Genomic DNA, 24409 nt, shown 5'->3' with positions numbered 1-24409 from the left:
TTTCGAGCAGCCTGATAATAAGGAATTGCAGTAATCCAGCCTAGAAGTAACAAATGCATGGACTAGTTTTTCTGCGTCATTTTTAGACAGGATGTTCCTCATTTTCGCAATATTACGTAGGTGAAAAAAGGCGGTCCTTGAAATTTGCTTAATGTGAGACTTAAACGACATGTCCTGATCAAAGATAACTCCAAGATTCCTCACAGTGGTGCTGGAGGCCAAGGCGATGCCATCAAGGGAAACTATATCTTTAGATAATGCGTCACGGAGGTGCTTAGGCCCCAGAACAATAGATAGATATAACCAAGTATCATCGGCATAACAATGAAAGCTTATGAAATATTTCCTGATAATATTGCCTAAAGGAAGCATATATAAAGTGAAGAGGATTGGTCCGAGGACAGATCCTTGAGGAACTCCATGACTAACTTTGGCGTGCATGGAGGACTCATCGTTAACATGTACAAACTGAAATCGATCTGATAAATAGGACTTAAACCAGCTTAGAGCGGTTCCTTTAATGCCAATGAAATATTCCAGTCTCTGCAATAGGATCTGATGGTCAATGGTATCAAATGCAGCACTAAGATCTAATAAACCAGTACAGAGACAAGTCCTTTGTCTGATGCAATAAGGAGGTCATTAGTAATTTTCACCAGTGCTGTCTCTGTGCTATGATGCACCCTTAAAGTGATACCGATACCAATAGAGTACTACTTCGTTCCATTCCATTCATTAGCCTCTTTCACACAGAGATTCTGAAGTAAACGCAGAAAGAATATCCACCAACATGCAGCATTGGCTCTTTTATACTGAACAAAATATTCCAGCATAATCCTGTAACCGTGAGTGCTTTCACTAAGCGATCCGGCTTTCCGGAACCAGCGGCGTAGACCGTTAAGTGTAATACAGCACCGGCATGTGGCTTTTCACTCGGACATTGTTACTACCAACGTCAAGACACCTATTCAGCCACTCCTCCCTATCCAAATGATTTTTACACTAATTGATTTTGAAAGCGTTAAAATGATTAAAATTTATTAAATACAATGAAGTCTTCTTTGGTCGGTGTTAACATTTTGAATCAAGCCACCTGCCCGTCAGTCCTTCCATATCCATATGACGGTCTCGCTGCCTGTTTGACCACAGACGGGTGGAGACAGAGTTTATAGAGTTTCCTTTGACTCTCACAAAACTCTTGATTTCTTTAAGGGAGTCTGGGGCGGATTAGCCGCCACCTCAAGCACAGACAGGAGAACTGTAGAACATGTCTGGTGGTGTCCAATCATCACGTGGTCCAGCTGTAAACGTCGCCATGACCGATGGATGTTAACACCAAAAACTGTAATGGTTCTGCTTATTGGCGAGGTATCACTTAGCATTAACACGTTAGAGACTTAACTCAACCTCCTGTAGAGCATTTTACTACACAAGGACTTATAGAAATGAAACTGCTGGAACTGGAATTAATGTTATACATATATATGGAATTATAATGAATTTATCAACATTGTACTAACAGAACATTATGCTTGTAATTTAATATTACACTAATAAACGCAGCCTCCTCCTCCTTCTTCTCCTCCAACAGGAAGTTGTCAGACGTGAAGCTCCTCCACGCCTGTGATTCGACGATCATAGAATGGGCGGGGCTTGTGTCGGAGTTCCTGCAGCAGGACTCGTCTCAGCCGGTTCTGGACGGACTGAAGCCGCTTCCCTCAGAGGAGTTCCACTTCTGGAAGAACCGACTGAAGAACCTGCACTTCATCCAGCGGCAGGTGACGATGTCAGGGTGACGATGTCAGGGTGACGGCAGGTGACGATGTCAGGGTGACGATGTCAGGGTGACGATGTCAGGGTGACGGCAGGTGACGATGTCAGGGTGACGATGTCAGGGTGACGATGTCAGGGTGACGGCAGGTGACGATGTCAGGGTGACGATGTCAGGGTGACGGCAGGTGACGATGTCAGGGTGACGATGTCAGGGTGACGGCAGGTGACGATGTCAGGGTGACGATGTCAGGGTGACGGCAGGTGACGATGTCAGGGTGACGGCAGGTGACGATGTCAGGGTGACGATGTCAGGGTGACGGCAGGTGACGATGTCAGGGTGACGATGTCAGGGTGACGGCAGGTGACGATGTCAGGGTGACGATGTCAGGGTGACGGCAGGTGACGATGTCAGGGTGACGATGTCAGGGTGACGGCAGGTGACGATGTCAGGGTGACGGCAGGTGATGATGTCAGGGTGACGATGTCAGGGTGACAGCAGGTGGCAAGTGACAATGTCAGGGTGACGGCAGTTGACGATGTCAGGGTGACGATGTCAGGGTGATGGCAGGTGGCAAGTGACAATGTCAGGGTGACGGCAGTTGACGATGTCAGGGTGACAATGTCAGGGTGACGGCAGGTGACGATGTCAGGGTGACGGAAGTTGACGATGTCAGGGTGACGATGTCAGGGTGACGGCAGTTGACGATGTCAGGGTGACGGCAGGTGACGATGTCAGGGTGACAATGTCAGGGTGACGATGTCAGGGTGATGGCAGGTGGCAAGTGACAATGTCAGGGTGACAATGTCAGGGTGACGGCAGGTGACGATGTCAGGGTGACGATGTCAGGGTGATGGCAGGTGGCAAGTGACAATGTCAGGGTGACAATGTCAGGGTGACGGCAGGTGACAATGTCAGGGTGACGGCAGGTGATGATGTCAGGGTGACGATGTCAGGGTGACAGCAGGTGGCAAGTGACAATGTCAGGGTGACGGCAGTTGACGATGTCAGGGTGACGATGTCAGGGTGACGATGTCAGGGTGATGGCAGGTGGCAAGTGACAATGTCAGGGTGACAATGTCAGGGTGATGGCAGGTGGCAAGTGACAATGTCAGGGTGACGGCAGTTGACGATGTCAGGGTGACAATGTCAGGGTGACGGCAGGTGACGATGTCAGGGTGACGGAAGTTGACGATGTCAGGGTGACGATGTCAGGGTGACGGCAGTTGACGATGTCAGGGTGACGGCAGGTGACGATGTCAGGGTGACAATGTCAGGGTGACGGCAGGTGATGATGTCAGGGTGACAATGTCAGGGTGACGGCAGGTGACGATGTCAGGGTGACAATGTCAGGGTGACGGCAGGTGATGATGTCAGGGTGACGATGTCAGGGTGACAATGTCAGGGTGACGGCAGGTGACGATGTCAGGGTGACGATGTCAGGGTGACGGAAGTTGACGATGTCAGGGTGACGATGTCAGGGTGACGATGTCAGGGTGACGGCAGTTGACGATGTCAGGGTGACGGCAGGTGACGATGTCAGGGTGACGATGTCAGGGTGACAATGTCAGGGTGACGGCAGGTGACGATGTCAGGGTGACGATGTCAGGGTGACGGAAGTTGACGATGTCAGGGTGACAATGTCAGGGTGACAGCAGGTGGCAAGTGACAATGTCAGGGTGACGGCAGTTGACGATGTCAGGGTGACGATGTCAGGGTGACGATGTCAGGGTGACAATGTCAGGGTGACGATGTCAGGGTGACGGCAGGTGACGATGTCAGGGTGACGATGTCAGGGTGACGATGTCAGGGTGACGGAAGTTGACGATGTCAGGGTGACAATGTCAGGGTGACAGCAGGTGGCAAGTGACAATGTCAGGGTGACGGCAGGTGATGATGTCAGGGTGACGGCAGGTGATGATGTCAGGGTGACGGCCCACATGTCTCCACATGTCCTTTTTACTGACAGTTCCTTTTGCAGCACCTTCTCTACTCCCACGTGGACATTGAAGCTCGTTCCATTTGAAATGCTCTTGCTGTCTTTACATTTGTTTATTTCAGAAAATGAAATCTTTCCTCGTTTCTTTATGTTGTGGTGTTTGTGCAGTTGATGAGCAGCAGAGCTCAGCAGGTGGCGTCCGTCGTTGAGCAGGCGGAGAGCGTCTACTGGTCCACTCTGAGAGACATTTACAGAGACGTGCAGGAAGGTAGGAACACTCACAAATAACAGAGGTTACCTGAGAGACTCACCTGACCTCTGACCTCTGCCCCCTCCTCCTCCTCCTCTCAGGTCTGAAGGAGGCTGAAGATGTGACTCTGAATCTGACTCCCCTGCAGGAGAAGCTGGAGGAGGTGGAGCAGATGGAGTACCAGCAGGTACTGTGGGACTGGCCACAACAACCAGCAGTATTGATACTCACGTATACTACATCCTCAGTCAGCAGGTACTGCGCATGCTGTACTCGTGTAACGTGTTGTGCTTGTTCGTCTCTTCTGAGGTCGACGTGAAGCAGCGCCTAACTAAACAGAAATAATCCTCAGAGAAATGTGTGAGTGGGGCCCGAGGGCTCTGTGAGCTGATTGGCTGGCTCTCTAGCTCCCCCGTAGGAGCTCGAACGCTGGAGCACGTTTTCCATTCGCCTTCAGTTTTCATAAAATTCTAACTCTACTCAGTGACGACACAGCAAAACACTACAGTGCGTCCCACAATGCATTTTGGTTGAGTATGTGCAGTAAGCTGACGCTCAGATTCACGGCCTGTGAAACCGGGTCCTGTACGGCCGTGACATCATCAGACTGTGACTGAACTCTGTCTGTGATTGGCAGCTGGGAGACAACATGGCGGCTGTGATGGAGGAGGTGCGTCTGCTGTGGATCAGGTCTGAGTTCTACTGTAAACCCTGCAGGATAGTGGTCCTGCTGCAGGAGGTCTGCAACCTCTTTATACAAACGGTACAGAGAGTGTGTGTGTGTGTGCGTATGTGCGTGTGTGTCACACACCATCCTTTACCTGCTTCTTCTTCTGCTGCTGCAGAGCAGGAAGTTCCTGCGTGGAGAGGAAGTGATGCGTGGTCTGGTGTCAGACCCTGGTCCGGTCCTGGATGATGTCAGACTGGTGATCTGGACCCTGCAGGCCCTGAAGGAGGCCTACAGTCAGTGCAGGACCCAGCTGGAGAACCAGCAGCAGGTCAGTGGTGTCTGTGTTTACGTCAGCAGGTGTGAAAGCGAGGTGGTCCGTCCTGATCTCAGGTACCTTCAACTGGATCAAAGGCTTTTTACAAGCAGCCAGTTTTAAGAGTTGATGATTATAAACACCTGATGCTGCATCCAGAGCTCCTACTGGGTCTGCAGCATCTACCTAAACCACATAATCCAAGCCTACGTTGCTTCTGGGCCACTGCGCTCCTCCAACGAACGCCGCCTGGCTCTGCCTCCCTTCACACAAAGCGACCTCAGTCCCTGTTCTCACCTGTGACGCCACGATGGTGGAACGAGCTGCCGCACGCCATCACAGCAACGGCATCCCTCTCTGACTTCAAGAAGCTCCTGAAAACTCTACAGAGGACACTTCCTCTGACATCACTTCCTGTGCTCCTCTTCTTCTGTCTCCTTACAGTTCTCTTTTGTTAACTCTTCCTTCCTTTTGTAGGTATTTACCCACCGATGGCGTACGCGCTAACAGCCGTCACTAGTATCTCTTGTCTCTTGTCGATGCTCGTATGTTGTTCCTCAAATGTGAGTGTTTGGATAAAAGCCAGATGAGTAACTGTAAATGCAGGATGGAGTCGCACAGAGCTGGGACTTTCCTTCACACCTGGTCGTCTTCCACCTGGACGCCTTCCTGAAACGTCTGCAGAACATCCAGGTACACACACGCACACACATGCACACGCATTTACACGTCACACGGTGAAACGCCTGGTCGATCATGACAGCAATCATTAGTTAAAACCAGCAGGTCTAACAGCGCCCCCCGTCCCCCTACAGGAGGTGCTCTGTGTCAGTCTGCAGCTGGACCAGCTGGATCAGACGGTCCTGACCGGTGTCAGCGGCAGGATGTGGACTGATGTGGTTCAGGGCGTGTATCAGGACTTCGTGTGTCACGTGACAGCTCTGTCTGACTGTAACTGTGACCCCGTGGACCCCGATGACCAGGTCAGCTGATGTGTGTCAGGTACTTCCTGTTGGACTCTGAGCTGTGTGTGACTCCTCGTCCTCTTCCTCTCAGAGCTTTGAGCTGCACCTGGATCAGTTTCATGTTCAGATAGCAGACCTGGAGAGGCGGCTGGTGTCGGTCCTCAGCAGAGCCTTCGGGGACTGCAGCTCCCCCTCCTCTGCCGCCAAGGTACCGGTCTATAACCACAGCCGCTGCAGGGAGAGGGGCTCTGGTCTGATCTGATCTGGTCTGTGTTTCAGCTGGTGGAGATGTTCGGGTTCGTCCTGGACCGTCCTCTGATCCAAGATCAGCTGCGTCCTCACCTGATCCGGCTGGTGGAGATGATCTTGGTGGAGCTGGATCAGACCGAGCTGCTGTTCTACAGTCAGAGAGAGAAATCAGCAACATTCAGCAAGTTCAGCCCGACTGCTGCATCTGGACTCTGCTGGACTCAGCAGCTCAGACTGAGAGCTGAGGACACCCTGAGCCACTACAGGACCGTAGAATCCCTGTAAGGTCCCAGAACACACACAGCACACGGCAGGGGGGTTAGGGTTACTCCGACAGTAAGGACGGTCTCTGCGTTGCGTTCAGGTACCTGGACTCGGGGGAGTCCCAGCTGGTTCTGCAGAGGTTCCAGCAGATTGTGGATCTCCTGCAGGATTTCAGAGAGCGAGTGAGGTCAGACTGGAGCCGTCAGCTGGACTCAGACTGTGCGTTCATCCTGGAGCAACCTCTAATACAACACGACCAGCAAGGCATGCTGGGAGTTACCTTCAGCCACAAGGTCAGTGAGAGGAGTAACTAACGGGGGAGCTGGACTCACCTGCACCTGACCTCACCTGTCTGTCTGTGTGTGTCCAGCTGGAGGCGGCGCTGAGGGAGCTCAGGTGTGTGAGCAGGGAGACAGACGTGAAGCTCCGCCCCTTCGCTGCTGGACTCTTCACCTGCAGAGATGACATCACACAGACCTACCTGAGCCTGAGTCATATGGTGTCCTGCTACAACCAGGTACACACACACACACACAAGTCCTGAATACAGGTAGATCCAGGTGAAGGTCATGTGACAGGCCACGGTCCTCCTCCAGGTACTGAGGGACGTCCTGCAAGTGGAGCTTCCTCTGATCCAGGACCAGCTGCAGGACCTGAACCGCACCCTGTCAGAACTACAGAGGAACACCTGGAGCTGCGAAGGTGACACGTCACATGACACATCACATGACAAACCGGGTGTTGCGTAATCACACAGCTTCAAGAAGTTACTGTACCTGTGTGTGTGTTCAGGTGTGCAGCACCTGGTGGACCAGCAGAGACAGAGAGTGCTGCTCTTCCACTGCACAGTGAGCGAGGCCCGAGCCAACATGGACGCCATGACTCACATCGTTCAGGTGAAACACAGCAGGAAACACACCTGATATCCAAGGAAGGTTAAAGTCAAGGGCAACTGGACTTGGTTGAAGATACTGGAAGACGTTTCATCCCTCATCCAAAGGACTTCTTCAGTTCTGACTGACTGGCAGGGAAACTCAGCTATTTAACCTCAGTGGGGTCGTTGGCCCGGGTCATCGATACCGCTGGTTCGTTAGTGTTCCTTGTTGCTGTGACGACAGTCGTTACAGTCGTTAAGGCTACCTGTGGCCAAGACTGAACGACCATCGTTGGTATCTTCACCTGAGGCCAATAGGTTACGTTTGTTGAGTTTCCTGGGAAGTGATGAAAGGACAGCATTGTAAGTGGGGGATAAGTGGTGGCGTAGACCCCCTCCCCTGTTCAATGACGGCTTCTCCACCCTGGTGTAGATGCTTCCTTGACACCTCTTTCAAACCATCCATCTTCTCTGTCTAAAATGTGCACCTGGTGGTCCTCAAACGAGTGTCCTCTGTCCTTCAGATGTAAGTAGACTGCAGAGTCTTGACCTGAGGAGTTGGCCCTTCTGTGTTGAGCCATGCGTTTGTGTAGTGGTTGTTTAGTCTCCCCAATATACAGGTCTGTGCATTCCTCACTGCATTGGACCGCATACACTAGTGTTCAGGGGTGCGGTCTTTGGGGGGACCAGGTTTAAAAAACACAGGGATGTTGTGTTTGTTTCTCTGATACTCCAGACAGGTATGGAATCACAATGTTGTTGCGTTTTACCTTCTTCTCCTCGTCCCCTGTAGTTTTGCTCTTCTTCCTGGATCTGGCTGTTTTCACAAAGGTCCGTTTGGGGTCTCCACAGGCTGTGAGTGCCCCCTTCAGGTGGTTCTGTTCCGTCTCTCTGGCTTGTTGTTATGTGGTCCGCTCTGTGTTGCAGGGTTCTGATGATTCCTAGCTTGTGCTCCAGTGGGTGGTGGGAATCGAACAGTAGTTATTGGTCCGTGTGTGTGGGTCAGAGATGGGGACTTGAGTTAGAGACTCGGACTCGAGGCGCATGACTCGTGAACAATGTTTATTTTTATAAAACATTATAACCTGCCTACATAACACGTAGTTTCAGCTGCTCAGCTGCACGGCCACACGTGAGAGACAACAACAAACAGCTGCTGAGCCGTTCATCATAAACTTTGGCTTTAAAACTTCATACAGTCCAAAACAAAGAAGCGCTGAACACAAATAGGTTAGTAACCTGATGTTAGTGAGTTTAGCGCAGCGTTGGCCATCTAACGTTAGCTTGCTTCTTGCTTTAGCTACGAGCTACCGGAGGTTAACTCAGACTGTCGTTATGAAAAGATGAATGAGCGTTTGTTTACTCGCCAAACTTGTGGTGGTCGATTAACGTAATCATTTACGTCCCGCTGGCTGCCGTCACGTTAATTATTACCACAAACAGGTTACAGGTTTACTGTTGATCATGTAACGTTACAGTTTTATTTAGCTATAACGTTACACTGGGTTTGAGACTCGTAGTTAATAAGCGGTCATTAGTTGCATTGCTCATCACATGGTTGTTCTCTGTGAGTGAAAAACAGGTTACGGTTACAGAATCCCTTATAGCTCTGCAGTTTTATAAGCAGCCTGGACTGAACGCAGCAGCTGATACAACATTCGTAATAACCACGAGAGACTTGAGACTTGACTTGGACTCTAGCTTAAAGACTTGAGACTTGACCTGGACTCTAGCTTAAAGACTTGAGACTTGACTTGAACATCTAGCTCAGAGACTCGAGACTTGACCTGGACTCTAGCTCAGAGACTTGAGACTTGACCTGGACTCTAGCTCAGAGACTTGAGACTTGACTTGGACTCTAGCTTAAAGACTTGAGACTTGATCTGGACTCTAGCTCAGAGACTTGAGACTTGACTTGGACTCTAGCTTAAAGACTTGAGACTTGACTTGGACTCTAGCTTAAAGACTTGAGACTTGACCTGAACTCTAGCTCAGAGACTTGAGACTTGACTTGGACTCTAGCTTAAAGACTTGAGACTTGACTTGGACTCTAGCTCAGAGACTTGAGACTTGACTTGGACTCTAGCTCAGAGACTTGGGACTTGACCTGAACTCTAGCTCAGAGACTTGAGACTTGACTTGGACTCTAGCTCAGAGACTTGAGACTTGACTTGGACTCTAGCTCAGAGACTTGGGACTTGACCTGGACTCTAGCTCAGAGACTTGAGACTTGACTTGGACTCTAGCTCAGAGACTTGGGACTTGACTTGGACTCTAGCTCAGAGACTTGGGACTTGACCTGGACTCTAGCTCAGAGACTTGAGACTTGACTTGGACTCTAGCTCAGAGACTTGGGACTTGACTTGGACTCTAGCTCAGAGACTTGGGACTTGACCTGGACTCTAGCTCAGAGACTTGAGACTTGACTTGGACTCTAGCTCAGAGACTTGGGACTTGACTTGGACTCTAGCTCAGAGACTTGGGACTTGACCTGGACTCTAGCTCAGAGACTTGAGACTTGACTTGGACTCTAGCTCAGAGACTTGGGACTTGACCTGGACTCTAGCTCAGAGACTTGAGACTTGACTTGGACTCTAGCTCAGAGACTTGAGACTTGACTTGGACTCTAGCTCAGAGACTTGAGACTTGACTTGGACTCTAGCTCAGAGACTTGGGACTTGACCTGAACTCTAGCTCAGAGACTTGAGACTTGACTTGGACTCTAGCTCAGAGACTTGAGACTTGACTTGGACTCTAGCTCAGAGACTTGGGACTTGACCTGGACTCTAGCTCAGAGACTTGAGACTTGACTTGGACTCTAGCTCAGAGACTTGAGACTTGACTTGGACTCTAGCTCAGAGACTTGGGACTTGACCTGAACTCTAGCTCAGAGACTTGAGACTTGACTTGGACTCTAGCTCAGAGACTTGAGACTTGACTTGGACTCTAGCTCAGAGACTTGGGACTTGACCTGAACTCTAGCTCAGAGACTTGAGACTTGACTTGGACTCTAGCTCAGAGACTTGGGACTTGACCTGAACTCTAGCTCAGAGACTTGAGACTTGACTTGGACTCTAGCTCAGAGACTTGGGACTTGACCTGAACTCTAGCTCAGAGACTTGAGACTTGACTTGGACTCTAGCTCAGAGACTTGGGACTTGACTTGGACTCTAGCTCAGAGACTTGGGACTTGACCTGGACTCTAGCTCAGAGACTTGGGACTTGACTTGGACTCTAGCTCAGAGACTTGGGACTTGACCTGGACTCTAGCTCAGAGACTTGAGACTTGACCTGGACTCTAGCTCAGAGACTTGAGACTTGACTTGGACTCTAGCTCAGAGACTTGGGACTTGACTTGGACTCTAGCTCAGAGACTTGGGACTTGACCTGGACTCTAGCTCAGAGACTTGAGACTTGACTTGGACTCTAGCTCAGAGACTTGGGACTTGACCTGGACTCTAGCTCAGAGACTTGGGACTTGACCTGGACTCTAGCTCGGAGACTTGAGACTTGACTTGGACTCTAGCTCGGAGATTTGTGAGCGTCTCTGGAGTGGGTTTCCTGTAAACCCCAGTTTGCAGGCTCCTGTCCTCTTCAATGTGTACAGCACAGTCCAGGAAGGCCAAACTGTTGTTGTGGACGTCTTCTCGTGTGAACTCGGTTGCGTTGGACTTGAACCTTCTTTGGATAACTCTGACCTGGATGACTGAGAACATTCACAAGACACTGTGTTGATCCATCAGCTCCTTTACAACCTGTTCTGATCTGGTCCAGTAAGAACAGGGGGGGCGGATACAGCCTGAACTCCCTGTGGACACCTGACTGTTAACCTGAGAGGTCTGTATCTGTCCATCTGCAGGGCTGGGCGGAGCTTCACCTGCTGCAGCGCTCAGGTGAGTCGCTGCTGGAGGACGGCGCTACAGAGCAGAGCTACAGGGTCCTCAGAGAGGAGGGACAGCAGCTGCTCAGGTTAACACAGGTAACAGCAGAGTACACCTGAGGAGCAGGAGGAGCAGGAGGAGGTGCTGATGTGACTCTGCTGTGTTCTCAGGTGAACCGGAGTCTGTACAGAGCTGAAGACTCCTCTCAGTCCTGGATCAAGTATCTAGACTACATCGATGACAAAGTCCAGGACGGACTGTTCCAGCTGCTGCTCAGATCTCTGCACTTCCTGTCTGACAACATGAACCCACAGGTACGCTCCCCTGGGAACACCTGCGTCAACCTGAGCAGCACATCGAGCCTCTGTTGTGGTTTAGCTGGCTGACGTTAGCTGACTCACAGTGAGGACCTGATGGCGTCCTCAGAACGGTCAACAAGCGTGACATTAACATCTGAACACGCAACATACAAACATCCACAGAGCATCAAATACAGCACGAGATCTACAGCTGACATACGCACTAGCACATCAGGGGTAAATACCTGGGGAAGAGAACTGTGAGCAGACAGAAGAAGAAGAGCACAGGAAGTGATGTCAGAGGTTATCAGAGGAAGTTTTCAGGAGCTTCTTGAAACCAGAGAGGGACGCAGCCTCCAAGTTTAATGTAAACGCTGACGGCTAAATGAGAGGCGTGGTGTCATTTTGTAGTAGTTGCAGCCGTATTCAGGACTAAAGGAAACTGGACCAGAGATCCTCTGTGAGGGAGGACGCTCCACTCTGTAGTCCAACAGCTCCTCCCTAAGTAAACCGCCAGCTGGGAGCTCACCTGGTGGAGCCTCAGGTATCGAGTCCACAGGCGCCCCGGGTTCCGGTCCCCCGTCACAACAGATCAGATCAGCAGACAATCGATATGAAAGGACTCGGATCAGGATCAGAACTGGACCAGCTCGTGCTCTCTGGTCTCTCATGTTAACCATGTGATTCACATTCTCAGCTCTGATTGGACAGTTTTTTTCTTGTCCACCTGGACGAAGCCGTTTCCTGCGGCCGCTTTTCCCACGCGTTTGAGTCCGACTGGCATCTTAATACCTAAATAGTCCAGGTGCAAACCTAATGACCACAACGTCACAGGTTCGATTCCAGCTGTGTCACAGCCTCCGTTCTTCTTGCAGAGCTGCAGGGCTGCGTTGTTGGCGGTCCGTCTGGAGCTGCAGGAAACAGGAAGTGTGTTTGAGCCGTCAGTGAGCGGCGGCCTCTCTGACCTCCTGAAGACCATCATCACTGACGTTTACACGGCGGCCAGTCTGCCGCCCAGGATCTCTGTGAGTCGTCAGGGCAACTATCAGGTGACTCCGACGTCACTGTGACATTACACGCTCAGCCTGTCCGGGCTGCTGTTGGAGGCTTTGAACCCGTTTGTCTACCTGTCTGTCTGTCAGGTCTCTCTGCAGCAGAGTCCCAAGCTCTCTGCGTTGGAACAGGAAGTGATGCGTCGCCTGCTGCAGGTGAGGGAGGAGGCGGAGCGTCTGAGGGCGGGGCTGAACAGGTACTCATACCTGTGGCAAAGCAACAGGAGGCGGGTCATGCAGGAGTTCCTGACCTACAGCAGGCAGCTGGGACCCGAGGAGCTGGAGGCCGAGAAGACTCCGCCCACCCTGAAGGACTTCCAGAGAGAGGTGAGACACACCTGTCAGGTGTTTTACTGCAGACACTCCAGGTAAAAAGCACCTGTATTAGCTCACACCTGGGCTGGCTGATTTTGCCGTGTCATCACCTGGTGGCTGTGATGTCGTTTCAGATTGAGTCGCTCCAGAGAGTGAGCAGAGAGGTGGCTCACCTGGATGATGTCATCGTTCTGCACAACTGGCTGCAGGTCGACCTCCGTCCCTTCAGAGACTCCCTGCTGTCACTCATCTACGACTGGAGACACGTGTACACAGAGTACCTGCTGGGCTCAGTCAGGAACAGGTGAACTCACCTGAGACCCGCTAGCTAGGGTTGGGTATCATTTAAAATTTTACAGTACCAGTACCAAACCCAGTACCCTTAAAGTGATACCGATACCAACAGAGTACTTCATTCAATACCTTGCATAAAATGACACCTGACTGGCAGCTTATTATTATTTTTATTGTTGTTATGGACAAGCAAGGTGATTTTCTTGTTTCAAATAACTGCTAGAAGTATTGGGAAATCGCTCCCCATCCTAATTAGGTCATCCTCACTGGTAGCATTAGCCTATAAGGGGAAAGACTACAGCTTGGGACTTATTTTATATTTGAATGAGAGAGGAGTCAAATAGTTTAGTGACCAAATAAGTTGTGGGAAACGAATTTAAGGTATTTTTGATAGGTCTACTATTCACCCCGAGTGCTTTTTCCTTTAGTGGGGAGCCGCAAACCTCGAATAAAACGAGAAAGCCTTCTGTTTAAACAAGTCACTAAACTACACTAAAGATACAAACAGAGGAAAAGAGGGGCTGCAGGTCTAGCCGATCAAACTAACTACACGTGAAGCAGCCCCAGCTGCAACCGCAGTCTCCGTCAGTAAAATCAGCTGATCGATCGGTGACTAGTGATGTGAAGAGCAAATACAAATACAGAGAAGTGTTAACTGATACCAGAAGATGAAACCAACGGAGAGCCAAGCTTGTGGTGATAAACAGTGACGAACACGCCTGAGACCGCAGCCGAAGGTGAGCGGCTGTTAAAATCACGCTTGGACTCCTTTTTTATACGGTTTATGGTGCAGGCACATAAGGAGGAAAAAGGCTGCTCTTCTCTTTCTTTCAGCGTGATTGGCTGAAAGCAAACTAGACAAATAGTCATTTTTGGCCGCGATCTGGTTACAAAAAGTATCGATTGAAGTTCTGGTTTCTGGTTCTGGAGACGTTTCGGTTCTACTCCATACCAGGCTGCTTCGGTCAGGAACAGGTGAACTCACCTGAGACCCGCTGGCCTCAGTCAGGAACAGGTGACTCACCTGAGACCCGCTGGCCTCAGTCAGGAACAGGTGAACTCACCTGAGACCCGCTGGCCTCAGTCAGGAACAGGTGACTCACCTGAGACCAGCTGGCCTCAGTCAGGAACAGGTGAACTCACCTGAGACCCGCTGGCCTCAGTCAGGAACAGGTGACTCACCTGAGACCTGTGTGTGTCTTCAGTCTGCAGCAGCTGACCCAGCGTGGTGGCGGTGAAGAGTCCAGGTTCCCCCTGACAGAGACCATCATCCTGCTGGAGGCCGCCGGAGTCGAGCTGCCTGAACACCTGGCAGCACAGCTACAGGTAGTGACATCACTCATGAAAAACAACATTTTGACCCTCATCACCGTCTGACAGGTGCGACTGAGCAGCCTGTGTCTCCAGTCAGCTTCACGTTAAAACTCCTGAAACCTGTCGTCGTTGTTGTTTCTCTGGCAGTGCTGACGGGCTGCAGAGGACGCGGCGGCTCAGACGGGAGACGTTCATCGGTTCACAGGTTGATTTAGAGCTCACAGTGTTCAGACGTGATGATTAAAGGTTTGTGAATGAACTCTTTGTACCTTCAGTCTAAACAACAGGAGAAGAGCAGCATCTGTTTAAACACCTCATCAACACTTCTCTCATCGTTTAGTTTGGCTTTAAGATTTATTCACCTGATCAACACAGAGATGCCTCTGTTATTCAGCCTGCCTCCATTTAAAGAAAGGGGGTGGACAAAATAATAGAAACGCCTCTCTGTGCAACAGTGAGTTCAGCAGCTGCTCCACATGTTCCTAATAAACTGGACACTCTGAGCAGGGTTTGTTTGTGGTTGGTTTACACTGGGAAAGTGACTAAATGAATTCTCCCACAATGCACTGCCCAAAGGAAATGGAGGGAAGCATCAACAGTAGGTGGTGTGTAGAGAAGAACTGAGCGGAGTCAGACTGAAGCACGTTAATGTGTTCAAAGGGCTGAGGATGCAGCACGCAGTGTTAGACACAATAGTAACATGGGGGCAGCCATCTTTGTTTGTGAACTTCTCGTCGACCTCCAGATGTGACTTTACTGGGACAAACCATCCCGTACTGAACCCAGGGGCTTTCATGTGGAGCTGGTCCCCCTTTGCAGCTTCTTCCACAAGACGATCGTTAGTGAGGTCAGACTCTGTTGGACGAGAGGACCCGGCTCTCAGTCTCTGTCTAGTTCATGCCAAAGGTGTTGGACAGGGGTCAGGTCAGGGTTCTGGGTGGGCCGGTCGAGTTCTTCCACACCGAACTGGGAGACCATTTCTTTATGGAGCTGCTTTGTGCACGAGGGCGTCGTCTTATTGAAACGGGAAAAGGCCAAACACAAGCTGCTGTCCTAAGATTTCCCTTTACAAACACACACCATGAAAACAGAGCCACTCCCTGAAGTATCAGGGCTCCCGCCGTCCTGGAAAATGATTTTAACATGTTGCAGCAGCGTTGAGTCAGGGTGGACGACATTAATTCAAGTCCCTGAAACTCTGAATAATGTCAGTTTCATTATCCTCCAACGGTAAATATCAGTCCCTGCTGGCTGCTGACGCTTTTATTGGCTTTATAATGTTTCCTTCTCAACTTGTTTTAGGCGCTTTAAAAGGTTAAATTGGTTTAAGGTTTTGTTTCAGCTCTAGTTTTGGTTTTGTAGAGCGATGGTTTCAGATGGGCTGAGAAAGTTGGATAAGAATGAAGCTCAGGTCAGAACTCGGGTTCGCAGCGTTTGGGCTCAGGACCACAGTGACGTTAGAAAACCGGAGGCTGTTATTTGTTCAGTTACTGGTGTTCAGGCAGCAGGTCAAAATATAATTCATGAGAAACGCACTCGTAAAGCACAGAACACAGAGATGCTTTCCAAAAGAAACAACGAACACAATGACCACACTATAAAAACATAATATTAAAAGGTCGTCATTCCTACGCAGATGATTTCATAGAGAAGCTGCAGCCCCGTCATTAAAACCAGACTTCAGCATAGAGGAACACGCTCGTCTGTCAGAGCAGCTGGATCATCACTGAACATGATCTCTGGATAAGACAGGCAACCCCGAGGATGTGGAGAGCGCCGTCCATAAACACTGTTCAAAACAGGAAATGAACGACACGAGCGGCTGAATGTATTTCTACCACCAAGGTATCAATTCTACCAGTACTAGTACTGCTTGCTGGTAGTTTTATTTGCAGCAGAAGTCTGATTCTTCACAGAGACACAAAGAACCACAACGAGATACATAAACGCTTTAATAGAATTTCTTTCTCTTCAGAAGCTGTGATTCATTTAGACTTTCCTGCTCAGACAGACACACGGGTCCGGTTTACAGCCTGGCGCTGGTCCGACCCGCTTCAGAAACCAGAACGTAAGAGAGGCACGATGATGAGAAAACCTACAGAGATCTAAAAATAATAAAAATGAAAGTCCTCGTTAACACTTATCATCTTCATGGCAACAAAAAACAAACATCAACTCTGTCCGTTTTGTCCCGCAGGTCCGAGTCCGGATCAGAGGTCAGAGAGAGCTCTGCCCCGGCTGCTGACATCACCACACAGACAGAGGCGGCGGCCAATCAGAGGGCAGCTAGCGACGGTAGACTCCAAAGGCGACCAGGCTGAGGAAGATGGTGACTCCGACCAGCGAGGCGGTGGCCGGGGCGGTGAAGAACTGCCGGTACTGGATCTGACAGTACCACAGCACCGACAGCATGAGGACCAGCAGGGGGACCATCAGGCTGCCCACATTCAGAGCCACCTGCACCTGGTCGGCAGGCCGCGGCCCCCCCGCCGCCCTCCCGCTGGCGTACTGAGAGATGTGACAGTGCAGGACGCAGTTATGGACCAGGTTCAGAGAGGCCAGAGTCTGAGCGTCGTCCTGCAGCAGCTGGCCCTGATAGATCAACCGGACCTGCTGCTCCTGGCCCGCAAAGTAGGTCCTGAAAGGGAAGAGGTCAGAGGTCAAAGCCAGCCGCAACACTGCTCATCATCCACAAGAGTCTCAGAGCAGGAAATCACGGAGACGAGGAGCGAGAGCGTTCTGTCATCTGCAGAATGGCGAGATCTCAGCAGGTTCTGGTTCTATGTGGCGAAAGAACCCAAGCACTGTGCTACTGTCGGGAACAAAGAGGCCTGCGTTTCTGTAACGTGGAGGATGCTGCGCTGCCATCGGCTGTGAAACAACGTGGTCACATGACGGCAGCTGATGTTTTATACTTCTGCGTCGGTTCTACGCCGTACTCATGCATTTATACTGCAGTTACAGCAGATGTGTAGTTACATGTTGGGGAGGTGCACAACAGATTCAGCGCAGAAGTATAAATGAAGCTTTACTTCCAGTCTAAATGTGGTTCGTTCCTCACATACACAGAATAAAACGGTTCTGAGATGTTTTTGCTGTTTCATCTTTCTTTTAGACACCTGCAGCTGAACGTGCCTTTACTGTTGACAGGTGTTAGGGGGACGCCAGAGTACGACAGAGTACAACTAGTGACGCAGGGGGACGCCAGAGTACAACGAGTGACGCAGGGGGACGCCAGAGTACAACGAGTGACGCAGGGGGACGCCAGAGTACAACGAGTGACGCAGGGGGACGCCAGAGTACGACGAGTGACGCAGGGGGACGCCAGAGTACGACGCCAGAGTACGACTAGTGACGCAGGGGGACGCCAGAGTACAACGCCAGAGTACGACTAGTGACGCAGGGGGACGCCAGAGTACAACGCCAGAGTACGACTAGTGACGCAGGGGGACGCCAGAGTACGACGAGTGACGCCAGAGTACGACGCCAGAGTACGACTAGTGATGCAGGGGGACGCCAGAGTACGACGCCAGAGTACGACGCCAGAGTACGACTAGTGACGCAGGGGGACGCCAGAGTACGACGCCAGAGTACGACGCCAGAGTACGACTAGTGACGCAGGGGGACGCCAGAGTACGACGCCAGAGTACGACGCCAGAGTACGACTAGTGACGCAGCAGTGACGCAGCACAGCTAGCTGCAGCGACGGCTTTGTTACCGTTTGATGTAGCCGATGGTGTCCTGCGGTTTGACCTGAGCCCTTTTCTCTGTGTCGTTGAGAAACTTGATTCTGAGCACCATGTTCCTCTGAGAGGACGAAGACTCTCCTCCTCCTCCTTCTCTGCTCCTCACACCGTCTCCTCCTCCAGCCTCTCCCCTTTCTCTCCCCTCCCCTCCTTCTCCTGGGTGGAGGTGTTGGTGGGCGGGGCTTCTGTCAGAGAGCTGTCACTTAAAGAGCTGGAGGGGGGGAAGAGGAAGACGAAGAGTTGGCGGCAGAGAGAGGCGTGTCATGGTGGGCGGGGCTGCTCCTCAATGATGAGGCGGGGCCTGTGGTGGAGGCAAACAGGTGTTCCGGGGGCTCGGTGGTGCGGGTGGAGATCCAGGCGAGCAGCATCACCAGGAGGAGCAACAGCAAACAGAACAGCACCGTCACCTCGTCTCCGACGCCTTCGATCAGCGCCATCGCCCACGGCAACGCCCACTGAGGTCAACACAGGTCACACACCTGCACACAGGGGCGGAGCTTAGCATCAAACACGTCACAGAAGATCATTTCAACCCACAATCAGCTCCACCCTCACTGACCCGTCTGCTCAGATGTTAGATGTTGACAGAACAGGTGTGAAACTCGTGACCTCCTACATTTTGTTACTTACAGGAGGAATTATTGAATTATTAAATTAATGATTCCCTTTTTGCTGAAGACCCGGTGGAGCCCCCTCACGGGCCCTGAGGGTCCTCGGACCCCACCTTAGTCAGCTGGTCCCTGTTCAGATCAGAACTCTCCCTCTGAAGCTCGGGTCCGGCTCTTTGCTCTCTGACTGACCGATAGTCTGGTTTCTTTGTGTTTAACTACAAACCGGTTCTGACTTGATCCACTTCATATCTCTCATCTGAAACGTGGCTCTCGCGCTGTTTCTGTTAACTTTACGGTCCGGACCTGCAGTACAGGTGCAGCTGCTGCTCACCTGGCCGCGCGCACGGTCAGCTGACCGGCGGTGCGTGCGGAGGTTCACCCGCAGCTCGGCTCAGTAACAGCCCGCTTCCGTCCACCGAACTCACGGTACCGTCCTGCTAAAACTCCGAGCTAACTGCTAACTGCTAACTGCTTCCAACTCACAGCCGGGACAGGAAGTCTGCTAAGCTACATGCTAACTGCTGTCAGCCTCACTGATGAGGTCATTAAGGCACGTGGACGTGGCGTCAGAGTCTGAGCAGACAAACAAGACAAAGTTAAACTTACTGTTCAGCTTACAAAGCTCATATCACAGAGTTAGCCCGCAGGCTAATCAGGCTAATCTGCTGCTGCTCACGCTTCCTGCTTCTGCTCCTCCGTCTTCTTCTGTGGTTCTGACTCACGTGACGCGCAGCTGCCTCCTGCCGGTCATCACAAACTCCGCCTTCAGGCCGCGGCGGGAACAACAAGTACATTTATATCTATAAATAGATATTTATAGATAAATACAGGTGGGTTTTATGAAAAGGTTCATTTTCCTCCTTTAAATTAAGTCAAAAAGTGAAACATTTCTGTAGATAGATTTGTTTCATAGACTTTCTTTATTCTAATATGTTGAGAGATGGATTTTTGATCTCCATGAGCTGTAAGCTGGGATCATCAAGATAAATAAAATTTCACTTTAGAATATAAGAAAGTTTAGCGTTTTTGACTTAAATTATTGTGAAAAAATTAATTATTTTCTGAGATGCACCTGAATGAACATTTAATTACAAAATATCACTGTAATCTGTTGCAGTCACTGTGGAAAATGTGTAATTAACTTACAGTTATATATTATATTTATATATACATAAATATTTTATATTTTCTGTATAGATGCAGGGTCCTTGTAATTGCTTGTCCAATTCTGCCAACTCGTTACTGATGACTGAGTGCACATTGTGGAATGAGTATATAAAGAGTTGATTGGGATCCAATTGCAAGAGCATAGTGATACGTAACATGGAGCCAGCAGGTGATACGGGTCACAATGGAGGTCAAGCAGCAGCAGTGGGGAGGAAGACGAGGAAGACGTGTTGGTCAAAGGAATGGCAGGGGACAGGCCTCCCTTCTGAGAGGTGGTCGTGGGCCTCGTTTGAGAGGTGTGGGGGAACGTGGTAGAGGACAAGGCCACGGGCCAAGACAGCGGCAGCAACAGCAGAGTGTCCAGTGAAATTTGGGCAATAGTTGTAGACCATGTCATAAATCTTCTTTGTGGACAATAGCGGCTACAATGATACAACCAAACCTCAGAAGGTCAACCGATGAGAACCGGTAAGTTATCAGCATGCACTAAACATTATGCTACTCTCAATTGTCAAGTGACTGCATAACAATGTGTATCACAGAATAGGTGATGTGAGCAAGTGTCTTCTTACTCTAATGTTCCCTGTAGAATTGTGACCAGGTCAATAGTGGAGGCAGAGGCAAAATTCTAACTGACCAACAACAGCAGGCTGCAGTCGATTTGGTTCGGGACAGAAATCATATTCGCCTTACAGAAATTCACCAGCATATCTTGGACAACGAAGACATGTTCAATAATGTGGGATCCATAAGTTTGCCGACTATTGCACGCATACTGAAAAGACACCAGGTATCTATAAAACAACTGTACCGTGTGCCTTTCGAAAGAAATGAGGACTCTGTGTGTTCAGTAAGTTCAGTTTCAAGACGGCTGTTGTAAAAACATTCCCAAAAATTCTACATTGTACACTAATCTCTAAATCTCTTTCCAAAATGTATTTTTAGAGGGTGATGGAGCTGGATGCTGATGGCGACCATCACAAATTCATATATTTGGATGAGGCGGGTTTTAATCTGGCCAAGACAAGGAGGAGAGGTCGGGATTTCATTGGCCAGCGGGCAACCAACCAAGTACCTGGACAACGTGGGGCCAACATTACCATGTGTGAGTCAGTAAGCTGGTGTGGTGGGACGCAGACCTCCTATTGGACCATATAATGCAGCTCTCCTTTCTTGACGAGCTGGATGAGGTTTGTAGAGCTGAAGGTGTGACCTATCGCATTGTGTGGGACAATGTCATGTTCCATCATGCTCATGTGGTGCAAGCATGGCACAGTTTACCACCCTGTATTTACCCCCATACTCTCCCTTCCTTAACCCGAATTTTTCTCCGCATGGAGATGGAAGGTTCATGACAGGCACCCGAGTCACTCTTCTCCAGGCCATGAATGACGCCTGCAATGACATCACAGCAGACCAGTGTCAGGCCTGGATTCGCCATGACCGAAGGTTTTTTCCAAGATGTTTGGCTAATGAAAACATCCATTGTGATGTAGATGAGAACCTGTGGCCAAATCGACACACGGAGTCGATGACAATGTAGAAGTACAGTAATCGCTTTTGTTCTTACAGTACAAGCAAGTTGAGGAACACTGCATTTGATGTATTACAGTACTTTCTATTTCATAGCTAATTATTTTTGCTTTGATTCAAATAAACCTATGTTGTGATTGTACTGTAGTGTTTGCATCAACTGTTTCTGTAGTATTCTCTCTACTACTGCAGTACGTTTACGGAGAAGTATTTACTGTACATGTAGTACCATAATGAAACCTGTATCACCTATTTTGTTCTACAAATTAATGATTGTACGAACAATGACACAGTGAAACTATCGGTTGCTTGTGTGCGGGTGATCTTTAGTTATGTTTCAATGGTATTTCAGTCAATTTCTTTTTTTGAACCAATGATTGTGCAGATTTCTTTAAAGATGTGAATGCACAATGCAAGTTTTGAACATTCGACAGCCTGTGTTACAAGTGATAACCGTTTTGTGTCTAGAGTTGTTTAAAATGACATCAAGGTTCTGAAATAGTAACAAAGAACACACAAAAAACTGTAAGTAACATTTAGAACGCAGGACCTTTTACTTCTACAGAGTAGTTTAAACTGTAGTTCTTTTACTGCAGTAAAAGAGTAGTATTCTTTAAAACTTAATAAATATATAAAAACATGAGTCATGCCTGTCAGACTGAGAATCTTTTATTGTGAAAGGTCACTTCCTGCGACTCTTTGATAATAAAAACAGAGGATCAATAAATCCTCCATGTGTTTCTGATCAGCACGTGACGGCAGGAAGTAAACATTATTATGTGTTTAATACAAAGCGAAGATTCCCGTAAATCCAAACATTGATCATTAAATGACTGAACCGATTTTTGATCAGTTTGAATTTATTTAATGAAGATTTATCTGATCATCTTTTCCTCTTTTCATAATTAGCTGCGCCCGTCACGCATGCGCACTCCACTATTATGCGGCGATCCCGAAGGAGAGTCAAGTACAGGAAGTTACCAGAGGTTTGTAGTGTTTCCCCTTCAAAATAAAGGCGAGTAGTTTCAATAACAGACTGCTGAGGCAGCAGCAAACAGGGAGTTCACATTTTAGTCAGAAACAAATAAAATACTGGAAGAAAGGGTCAATAGTTCATTAAGAAAGAGTCAGTGCAGGAGGTCAGTGATGTTGTCGCCTCGCGTCTCAGTTAGACAGGTCTGACCTTCCTGGCGTAGTTCCTGAGTCTGAGCCGGCTGTGAACTCTCTCACATGTTCACCAAAGTGATTCAGATCTTCAGCCTGAAACGAACACCTGAAACGCCTTCAGACTTCAGAACAAGAACACGAACGTACTGAACCATCTGGATCGTCCCTTAAACGCCATTTATCCAAGCCATCAAGTTCTCTTCGACCCTTTGTGTGAGAGGAGGAGATCAGGGCTCAGCTCACCAGCGAGAAGAAGTTTTAACTCTTTAGAAGAAATATTTGAGGGCGGTCCTCCAACAGAAAATGTTTAAAGCATTCAACTCTTTATTACCTGCATCTGGAAAGTTTCTGCACCAAGTTAACACAAGTTCAGGCAGCAGTTGACGATTCAAACGTTCCTTTTGTTTCTTCTACATTTAAACGGCACGCTTCCTTATTGTGCAAATAACCTTCATGGTTTTCAGAAGGTGACAGCTGCCTCGACTGCTGAAGGTCCGTTATCATTTTCCAGCACAGGGTCACATAACGCATGAAGTCTGTAGTTCCCTTCATGCTGTACATACAAAATGTAGATCCAGCAGATGGTGGATAAATAACGAGTCCCAGAAATAAACTATCATCAGCGAGTTGAAGAGTCAGCAGAAACTTCTAGATCTCTTCCCAGCATGCAGCAGGGTGAACAGGCTGTGGCTGGGTGGGTTCTGTCCTTAGGATCCTTTGGGCTCTGAGCAGTTTGAGCCCTCCGGTCCCGGGCAGTGCACATCCATGTTGGTGATGTTTCCAGTTGTGAAGTGTGGCGTGGGAGGTTGGCCTTCTTCAGCTTCCTCTAGAAATCCAGTCGTTTCTTTCTTCACCAGCGTGGAGATGTGAGGCGACCATGTCAGGTTCTCTGTGATGCTGATTCACCTGCTCCACCGATTGCAGACAGGAGTGAGTCTTTAGCTCCTTGTTTGTTGACGTTGAGCAGCTGGTTGTTCTCTGAGCACCAAGACTTCCTCCCGATGTGAAGTCTCATCGTTTGTTGGAATCCGGCCGATGATGGTGGTGCGTCCGCAACTTCACAGCAGAGTTCTCTCCATGTATGCAGTTGTGGTGTACAGCGTGAACAGGAGGGGGCGGAGCGCAGCCTGGGGGGCCCCGGTGTGAGCAGCACTAGAGTGGAAGAGGTGAGTCCCAATCCGAACACACTGGGGTCTGTTTGTGAGGAAGTCCAGGATCCAGGACAGAGCTGATCAGCTTCATGGGCAGATTGTGTTGAATGCTGACACAAAGTTACGGGAAATTATGTCTTTTTTTCTCCCGACTTTCACTCAAACATTATTTCCACCAGAGTTTTTGCTGTGTTTTAACTGGCTACGTTGGTGGGCTTTTATTGTGAAACCCCGCCGGGTCACGTGGTGCTCGGTGTGTGACTTGACAGCAGTCAGAGGAGGAGAGAAAGGAGGAATGAATCATCGGGAGGAGACGGCTGATGAGAGACACTCAGAGGACATCTGATCTGAGACCAGCTGCTTTAAACATCTGCACAACAGCAGCAGGTCCTGAACGCACCCGGGTCGCTGATCCCGCCGGGATCCGTAGCGTTCTCTGGGTTTATCTGGGGTGATTCTGGGTGCCAATGATGCCGGATCAGATCTCAGTGTGTGAGTTCTGTCGGAGACCACCGAGGACTACAACTCCCCCACCACGTCCAGCTTCACCACCCGGCTGCAGAGCTGCAGGAACACCGTCAGCA

At 49.7% G+C, this 24409-nt stretch overlaps 2 protein-coding genes across 4 annotated transcripts; one reads left to right on the top strand and one right to left on the bottom strand.

Moving 5' to 3' along the window:
* Positions 1-1591: 1591 nt before the first annotated feature.
* Positions 1592-16520, top strand: LOC119887343 (dynein heavy chain 17, axonemal-like; the record flags this gene model as incomplete). Of its 3 annotated transcripts, none has more annotated exon segments than XM_038698160.1 (22): positions 1592-1778; positions 3879-3978; positions 4062-4147; positions 4598-4723; positions 4806-4958; positions 5550-5636; positions 5759-5926; positions 6000-6116; positions 6188-6438; positions 6522-6714; positions 6792-6938; positions 7018-7123; positions 7214-7317; positions 11155-11274; positions 11347-11490; positions 12351-12500; positions 12618-12854; positions 12977-13146; positions 14342-14462; positions 14598-14696; positions 16087-16295; positions 16426-16520. In XM_038698160.1, coding segments are annotated over 20 exon segments (2773 nt in total), but the record flags the coding sequence as incomplete, so codon positions are not given.
* LOC119887345 (transmembrane and ubiquitin-like domain-containing protein 1) lies at positions 16380-19549 on the bottom strand. The gene is given in 4 exon segments (XM_038698161.1): positions 16380-17088; positions 18169-18398; positions 18400-18675; positions 19414-19549. Coding segments are annotated over 3 exon segments (816 nt in total). The 5' UTR covers positions 18634-18675; positions 19414-19549; the 3' UTR covers positions 16380-16736.
* Positions 19550-24409: the final 4860 nt, after the last annotated feature.

The sequence above is a fragment of the Micropterus salmoides genome, unplaced genomic scaffold, assembly GCF_014851395.1.
Source record: "Micropterus salmoides isolate LMB-PRFRI ecotype aquatic unplaced genomic scaffold, ASM1485139v1 Ms_hic_scaffold_4126, whole genome shotgun sequence".
NCBI classification, from domain to species: domain Eukaryota; kingdom Metazoa; phylum Chordata; class Actinopteri; order Centrarchiformes; family Centrarchidae; genus Micropterus; species Micropterus salmoides.
Note: the sequence above shows the minus strand (reverse complement) of the source record. Positions and strands in the feature narration are given on the sequence as shown.